Source organism: Chelonus insularis, unplaced genomic scaffold, assembly GCF_013357705.1.
Source record: "Chelonus insularis isolate UGA/USDA-ARS -01 unplaced genomic scaffold, ASM1335770v1 contig_317_pilon, whole genome shotgun sequence".
Lineage (NCBI taxonomy): Eukaryota > Metazoa > Arthropoda > Insecta > Hymenoptera > Braconidae > Chelonus > Chelonus insularis.
The window spans coordinates 469,715-479,238 of record NW_023276487.1 but is presented as its reverse complement, the minus strand read 5'-3'; the positions used below and the strand labels follow the sequence as shown (position 1 = coordinate 479,238).

The 9,524-nt window shown below is 27.0% G+C and overlaps 1 protein-coding gene across 4 annotated transcripts; it reads left to right on the top strand.

Annotated features, from left to right (window-relative positions):
• Positions 1-5,406: 5,406 nt before the first annotated feature.
• LOC118065610 (keratin, type I cytoskeletal 9-like) lies at positions 5,407-9,476 on the top strand. Of its 4 annotated transcripts, none has more exons than XM_035081017.1 (7): positions 5,407-5,438; positions 6,036-6,155; positions 6,737-6,862; positions 7,610-7,889; positions 7,974-8,191; positions 8,962-9,096; positions 9,158-9,428. In XM_035081017.1, exons 2-7 carry the CDS (start codon positions 6,051-6,053, stop codon positions 9,290-9,292), a joined length of 999 nt encoding a protein of 332 aa, XP_034936908.1. In that variant the 5' UTR covers positions 5,407-5,438; positions 6,036-6,050; the 3' UTR covers positions 9,293-9,428. The 4 variants fall into 4 exon arrangements, with proteins under 4 accessions (XP_034936908.1, XP_034936909.1, XP_034936907.1 ...); XM_035081016.1 differs by lacking the exon at positions 5,407-5,438 and adding an exon at positions 5,456-5,757; XM_035081015.1 differs by lacking the exon at positions 5,407-5,438 and adding an exon at positions 5,459-5,720 and having other exon boundaries at positions 9,158-9,426.
• Positions 9,477-9,524: the final 48 nt, after the last annotated feature.

Here is a 9,524-nt window from a genome sequence, read left to right as displayed (position 1 = left end):
AAATGTGGTGAAATGAAATAATAATTTTTCTACTAAATCCAATAAACTGAAATAAATCACTTTCATATGGACCCTACACTAATCCGGGTCTTGATCTAGGGTCAGTTATTTACATTAATTATAATGTTAGTAATTTTTTCTTTCTGTTCAATAACAGCGTCTTGTGTGTCAGTTAACATGGATGTATACCTGTTGGTAGTGACTAAATATATCTAAGAGATTGCGAGATCCTTCATAATAACTAGAACATAATATTCATACACATGCGTTGGAAACTGCAACTTTGATCAATTAGATAAATTGTAAGAAAAATCATAATAAAGGTAATGTAGTCTATACGATATCGAAATTTACTCCAATTCCATTAATTTAGAAATAATGTATTGAACATTATTGTTATAAAAATTATTTATTAATTCAACTAATTTATTTAATATTTGATAAATTTATTTATTAGGCATCATTTACAAAAAATGATAGCTTTTTTTGTAAATGTTTGTGTAAAAAATTCGAATTTTTTTTACAGGCATACAATTACGACAATTTTATTATGGTATTTTAAATTAGACTGGGTGTGTGTTTGACCTGGAATATTTCAGGTGTCTTACGTTAAAACACTCAGATTGGCAATGTTGACCACGTTGAAATTCTCTTCAAGAGAAAGGATATCAGGCAAAGTATAAAAGAAACGAGAAAAAAATATTCTTCAGAGAAAGAAAAATTGTTCATTTAAAGTATAAGCTTTAAAAATTATTAAACAGACGAAACTAATTGTTTATAAAAGAAACAATGACACATTTACAGTGAAAGTACGCAAATATTAAAAAAAAATTCACCTTAATCGGTTAAAAAGAGATTTTAGTTTAACTTTCAAGAGAGATTAAATATGCAGAAAATAGAGAATTCAATTGTTTAAGCTACGGAAATAATTACTAAATAAAGTGAATAAATAATTTTTAGAATCAGCAGATGAGAAATCTACGATAAGAACACTTTCTTTCATAAAAAAAATTATTAAATCCATTTTTCTTAAAAAATAGAAAAAGAGAAAGATAAATAAACGCACTGATAAAATAATTTATCCGATAATTATTAAAATTTATTGAATTTAAATAAAGTAGTAAACGCTAGATTAATGTTTATTCAATTATCTTTATAAATAATCATGATCATGGATTAATTAATTTCAGATTTTGGTTTTTTCTAATTATTCGTCATTAAGACTTCTACATTAATAAATGTATTTCTTATCTTTAGTTGTGACCAGTTTTTATAATTAACTGTAAACTGATAAAGAATTTATCAAATATTAATGAATCTCATTCGTACCATTAAAAGATTATTCATCAACTATTAGTATAAAGTTTATCATTAAAGTCAGTCATTCATTCAACTTCAAAAAATAGTCAATATTTTGTTATTTTCATTCATTTATTTTAAGAGATTAAAAATAAATAGTAATCTATTGATTCAAGAAAGTATCATAAATACCAAAAAAAAAACATTTTGATATTAAATTACGAATTAAATCTTAAACTTTCTACTTAATTTATAGATTCTTCTATAACTGTTGATAATAAACATAGCTTTTTCTACAAAGTTCTGTTCCAAGTACTTTTACCAATTATTTATATACAGACATACATAACTTTAGTACAAATTTACATCTTTCAAGTAAATAAATAATTAACAATTACGTATAAATTATCTATCAATTGATTCTATTTATACTTATGTATAATTATTAACAGTAATAATGTTATCAACAATAATAATAATGATCTATGTCTGATTACAAGAATGACAAGATCGCCAATTAAACAAATTAATGTAATGAGTAACACATTGCAATCGAGAAATATAACTTATAAAATACCTTTAACAATATTTAAAGAATTTTTATACAGAAATTTCAATTGAATTCATGATTTAAAGTGTGAAAACATTTTTAACATATTTCATACTAATCTTCAGTAAAAAGAAGTATTCAGTAAATTACGAAAAAATATTTTTTTACAATCATTTAAGCAAATCCATTCTTTTATTACAAAATTACTTTCTCAGTAAACATACAAAACAACTCATCAATTATTTAGATTATTCCCAAATGAGATATCTGTACATCTGACAAAGGTGAAAGCAAATGAAAAATGTAATAATTGAGAACATCCAAGTACAGATTAAGTCTCACGTAGCTAGAGTGCTATTTATTGAAAAAGACAAGGTCGAAGATCATGGACGCATATCCATATATTCTTTGTCTATTATCTTTCTTTCTCTTTTGCTGTCGATAGACGTTAGTCCAGTACTTGCACGTGAATTGCATAAGTTAATCTTTATCTTCTGACTACCTACTTTCTATCTGAGGTGACTCTCAGGGTAGATGAGATTGTAACAATCTATACACGTAGAAAAGATGTTACGTAAAGTAGTGTAAAATCCATCACATATTTTTATGAGAGCTTCAATTAAAATTTATTGTACCCTTAAAAATTAATCAATTTTTCTTATTAATAAAAAATAATTAGCTTATTATTCCTGGTATCAATTGCAATAAAATATAAGATTTATCCATACATAATGACTGGTTTGATTTTTCTGATAAAAAAATATAGCTTATGTTAGATCTTAGATATTGAAAAAAATTTAGTGTTGATATATGTGGTGTATAGGGTAATGATCGTTCGGTCAATTGATGGATAATTAATACACGCTCTCTTTTACGCAATATATTATACGTGTATATAATTTTTTATATATATCCATAGATATAAAATAACTCAATTGCATCGCCTATACTTGATCTTATACAATAATTTTATTTTCAATTAAAAATCATTTATTTCCGCTTATAAAATTTCTCTTGCAATGTAAACATAATGACTTTCTTTCTTTCTCTTGACGACATTCTATAACCACTATGTATTGCAATTTAACACATAAATTCATTTACATATATATCGAAAAACTTTGCCAATAACAAATTTATAATCTGTTATTTGTAGTGAAAAGAAGTCTACGGAAATGAAAAATGTGAGTGACACTTGTGTAAAATAGAGATGAGTCACTGTGCAGATGTATCACACTAATGTTTATGTAAATAAAACTTGATCATGTAAAACTTGATCTGCTAGAAAACGAGTCAAAGTAAAAATCACTTTCGCTATGACTCCTCTCGCCACAAAAGCAGTATTTCAACAAAGTTATGAATTTCGTTTCTTCTTTTTTGGTTTTTTTGCATGCGTTTTCTGAAACGTTACCAAGCGAGTGTGTTCCAATGTGAATATTCATGTCTACACTTTTCTACACCACGTGGCACCACATATCAGCCATAAATGTCCACATCTACTTATCAGGCATTACATGCTCGAATCACTCAACGTAAATATAATTGGTATCAATGCTTAATTAAAGAAAAGTTGCTTTTAAATACTGAATTTATGTAGTAGAATAATGAAATAGTATGATGGATTAATAATAGAATATTATGATGGTATGAGTATAAAATTACATAATAGCAATTGTATGGCTACTTTAGCATTTATGTGCAATATATATATGTATACAAAATTTAATAGATTGAGAGTATAGTCCTTGATCCTTTCTATTCGGGAATCCGTGAGTGGCATTCGAAGAGATAAAGTAAACCACATTAATACGAAGTACTTGAATGTCTGTCAACATCAAATGATTGCACAATTTTGTCGTCCTATATTAATTCGCCTCTGTAATATTGTTGTCTGACATAATATATTTATGGAGCTTGAAAGGACAATTGGAGAGCTTAGTAGAAAAAGTCACATTAACATTAAATACCAATAAATATTTTTTTAAAACGTTTTGATAAGCAGGACATTGATGGTTGGAAAATAATAAACGTATTCCATTAATTGTTATAAAATGTGTCCGAAATAAAAATAATACAATCATAAAAAAATTACTCCTATTAATGTTGAAGAAAAAAACAGCAGTTGCTACATAAAAAGATTTATTAGAATGCAAAAAGTTTTATGGGAACATGATAAATGAAATCAATTATCTGTTTAAATTTATGAATAATAATTGAATGATTAAGTATATTGAGAATGCTAATAAAAATACTAGGTAAGTAGAATTGTTTAACATTAAAAATTTTCATGATATAATTCTACTAAAGTGTTAAATAAATTTTATTAATTTTTTTAGAATATTTAATTACTTCCTGATGAAAAAGTTCTGTCAGTTTTTATTCCCTTCAATCATTTTTTTACTGATCAAATGGTTCGTATTAAATTTAAAGTGTTTTTATGTATTATAATTAGTTTTTGTTCAGTTGAGTATATTTGTCTTGTTTATTTTCGCGATTTTTTGGATTAATAATCAGAAGGACTAAGATAATGTAATAAAATTAAATCTCTAAAAAGATATTAGTGAGACTGAAAATGATTTCGAATCGTGTAAATAATTAAAAATGTTGTAATGTTTTAATTATTGATGTGAAACGAACTTATGTCTGAATAATCTCCTTTTGCCTTCTTTAATTGTGTTTTGATAGAAAGAAAAAAAATAGCAAATGTAATTTTAATTTGCGATCATAACAATTATCAATCAAAACATAACTTATTTTTTTTTTATTCAAGTTACTATTATAATCTTTTAGTGACACGCAACTATTTAAACTTTCTTAATTATTAATTTCTTCATGCATTTTATGTGCTAAAATTTATGTAATTTTTTGTGATATAACAGTTACATGCAACAATAAATTTTATTAATAATATTTTATTATTTTCGTAATATGTGTGATCTGCGGACAACATCAATAAATACAGCAAATTCAATTTATTTTATCACATAATTATTATTCTGAGAATTATGTTCTAAATAAAATATTTCTATTATTGCTTCTATATATTTTTCTAATGATTGAAAAAAACAAAGATAATTTAATTAGTATATTTCAGTTTTTTATTATTTTTTTTTTGAATTTTACTTTTTCAACTTAACAGAAAGAAAAAAGTTTCAATGAAAAACATATTTTAAATATTCAAATCTGTATTAAAAATTTTCCTAAGAATATCAGCTTTTGCTTATAAATGATATTCATTTAAAAAAAATTTTAATCCACAAATTCTTATTCTTTACTTGAAAAATCAAAATATCTTGACTCACGTTTCTATCTTCATACACCATCAATTCCCAAGCTTCTTAATAAAATAAAATAAGAAAACTTGAAAAAGTGTTGAATAATTCTCTCAAATTTAAGCCATAATTAATGAATGCACGAAAAAAAAGTAGAAGTAGAAATGTATAATTGCCTGAGGCGCGCATTCTGATTATACGTATCCCTTCTTCATCATAGTGAGCATTTTTAAAGGCCACCGTGATGATGTAGCTTCAGATGCTTCTCTATTTTTTAAATCAGAAGTAAGAGCTGATCCAAACGGAGAAGAGGTAAGGTAAGTAAACATCATCTTCAAATATATATATAGAAGAGTTAACGAATCAAGGTGTCTTCTTCATCATCATCTTCATCAAAGACATAAACAAATCCAAACTAACATTTGAAAGTTAAAATTTTTTCCATCGCACGCGTATATGTCTCTTTCCTTCCCCTTGTGTATTCAGACCAATACAAGTGGCTTACTCACGCGTTGGGGTCTCCTTCACTATCGTCCGCAAACGAGTCTCGCACCTCGACTGGCACGCATCCAAGTCTCTGGTTCAATCAACAAGTTTGCGTGAGTTTGTTTGTAGATCACTTAGTTTTGTTCATTTGTAAGTAAAGAACCATTACATTTCATGTTATTTAATAGCTTTTACCAAAGTTATAAAACTCTGCTCTAAATAAAATCATCATTTATATTCTCACGTCTCTCACATGTTTGGTTTCACATCATTTGCTCAGAGAAAATCAAAACACTTCAAATTCATTTGTACGAAAAGTTTTTATCTTCTAGTTTAACCTTTAAAATAACCAAATGCTTCATTGATCACCTTCACTTAATGTCAAAGTAAAGTGATAGAAATCTATTTAAATACAAACATTGTTTCAGACACAAACAATTAAGATGAAGCTAGTCTGGATTCTGAGTGGGTTGTTCATCACACTAAATACAGTACAGAGTAGAACGATTGTAAAAAGGGAATCAGGAGACATCACACCACTCAATGAGGTAACAATATTATTAATTATTAATTGTCACTATTGTTATTCTTAATTGCCAATACAGTAATTAAATAAAAATGTATCTAGACGCGATGTGAGAGTTGAAATTGCAAAATGTAAGCATTGAAGAGTGTAAGTTGAGAGTGAAAGTAACTTGCATTGGTCCAGACCTTTCGAACTTGTTATACGATGATGTATTTTTGTTGGTTGAATTATCATAATGTCAGTGTAAATTAAATGAATCAGTTTAAAACAATAACATCTTTTCTGTATATGAGTCATATGTAAATTACAATTTCTCCAAAAAAAAAAACGAGTTATTTTTGATGATTTTACATGGTGTATATTAGTAAGCATTGGTATTCTACTGTCTTTTGAATTTCGCAAGAGATGAATAACACAGTACTACTAACATCTAAGTTATGTAAAGAAATTTCAAGAAGACACTACTTTCTTTAAAAATTTTGATCTTCTAAACGTTGCTACAGAGGTTACGTTACTGACAATTTATCATTATTTCCCTTTTTCTAACATTTCACTTCAAATTCACTTTAATATCATTAACAAATGAATGGGATTCTTCTTCAGATATATGTACTAGAAACTGAAGATCCAGCACTCAAAGATGAGGAAGCACATGGTGACAGGGAAAAAAGAAAAATCGGAGTAGTCAAGCTTGGAGTATCTAATGGCATTATTAATTTTGTATTTGGTGTAAGTAAACTGTTCTTTTAATTGACACATTTTATTCTATGATGACATGTAATAAAGGGATATTTAGTATGCAATGTCAGTGCAGCGATAGTATCACTTAAAAGATTTAAAAAGTTCTTTGATATTTCCATCACGCATTATGTTGTTTTCAATGTAGTTTGTAAGTAAATATCTATTGCATTTACTCATTTTTTTAAGTACACATAGTTTTACCTCTATTTCTTAATATTTGAATATTTCAACATCAAGTCATACATGCCATCACATAAATCACGTCTATACACATTTTAGTGTCTAAAAAAAAGTATATGTACTTTAATGAAAAATGTAATTTTCTTTTTAATTTTATTCAATTTGTAACAATACAAAAATATTTAAGCAGACAATTGATTTAAGATTTAAAAAAAATAGAAAGTTTAAGTTGAAAAATGGGTTCAGATTGATTAAAATTCCATTATTTCAGCAAAGATAGAGTTATTTTCAAATTTTTGCATAATTTCTTGAGTAATACGAATATCAATAGTGCATAATTCTACCATTAAAATGATATTATTTCTCATAAATTAAATGTGATGGAAAAAATATGATGTAACTTTTAGGATTAATAGCCTAGACTGACCTTAAAATCAGATTATATTTTGGCAAAAAAAATGAATTTCTCTCATTGATTCTAACCGTTTGTTAACGACATTATTCATACTAAAATATGATGGAATATTGTTAATAACTGTTATTTTAATTATCCAGAAAATAGATTCTTTACTCGATGCCAAAACGAAAGCATTGGGAGTTCTTGATGAATCAAACAAGGCCAAAAATGCAATTTATGGAATAGATCCTAATCAATCAGCAACAGGTGCATTCATTAGTGATATTCTAGGAAAGAAACTTCAAGCAAGTACTGCTGGTATTGGACCACTTATTAATAGTGCGACGACATTTATTTCATCGAAAGGCCAAGGACTTTTTGGTGCCCTCACTTCTAAAATTGGACCTTTGAGTTCATTGTCTGGAGGCTTATCTGGAGGTAATTATTATATTCATCAATTCAATTTTTTTCTGATCAATACATTCTAGGACAAACGGACTTAATAATTAATTTTTTATGTAGGTTCCGGAGGCGATAATTCTGGAGGCGGTGGTGGAAGTGGTGGAATTCTTAGTTTACTAACCAGTCTAAGTGGTAGCAGTAGCAGTGGTCTGAGTGGTGGTAGTGGTGGCAAAAGCAATGGCGATGATGATAATGGTATTAAAGAACATTCATCAGACAGTAGTGCTGGTGCAGGAGGGGGAATAACCCTCGGGTCATTTCCAAGTGTTGGCGGAGGGGTAGGATATTGAGAAATTGCGTTAAATAAATATCTAAATGATGCAGATGATAATATATAATTATGTCATATTTAATTTATACATATAAATAGCATCGCCAAGTACCTCCCCCTTATGCATAACTCGTGTCAACTTGAAATGTATTTTCGATTTTTTTGGAAATTAGTAAAACATTAGTTGGGGATTAGTTCAAAAATGCATTCGAGCAGGGTAATTAATAGTAAAGATGGAAATAATTATGAATTAATTTTATTTTATATTTGAATAAATTGTAAATTATATTTATATATTACAATGAAAATTCTCTTGAATGATTATAAATAATAATATAATCATTTGTAAATAAATCCAGAACAAAAATGTTGACAATCAAGTATTCACAATGTATATTTATTATGTAAATAGCTGATTTTTTGTTTTGTTTTATGTGCAGTAAATTTTATACAGAAATAATGACGGCAAGTTGTTATTAATAAATGTGCAAAATAAATTTATATAAATTTCAACATATTTCTACATTCTTTATTCTAGTAGCACAAGTAGTTTGAAGTAATCTTGCCTTTAATTATCCTTTGATCCCTTGGTCACTGAATAATTATCATTTTTTTATATAATTAATTGTAAAAAAAAAATTTATATTATACATCAGTAAACTAACTTCATAATGGAGTTTATACATGTTTTAAGGGGGAGGAACGAGTTGTAGAATTATTATATCACAATTGACTTCATGAAATCGTTTGATGTAAAAGAAACATTTTTATCTCCAGCCAACACCAGCGGAATCTGAAGATATCCCCGAGTTCGACAGAGAAAGAGTCTCTTTAGCTGTTCCTGCTGAAGCGTTTGGCACAGGTTTTAATATCGTAACTGGCATAACCAAAATCCTCAATAAATTCATTCTCGTAAGTTTGTTAAATTCCTTCAATTTTCAAATTTTCCTTTTAAAAATATACTTTCTTACAGAACTCAGCACATCGAGCAGAAAGTGTACTAGAAGTATTCAAACCAATTTTTAGGGGTGCATTTGCCATCAAGGGTCTTCCATCAGACAAGAATAATAATAATAATAATATAGATAACCATTTAAAACTAAGATGACCAATAAGACTATCAATCAAAATTTAGTATATAAAAGTTATAAACCAAAACTTTATGCTCAAATAGAATAATTTTGTTAGAATTATGTAGCTACAAAAAACCAAGCTGAAAATACAACAGACTTTTTTTTTAAGAAAAAAACATATTTTTATTTAAAACTTATAAACACGTCTAATCATAAGTGACCTTTTTAAATGGAAGTAGTTCAGTAACAATTAAGTCAATAAATTAT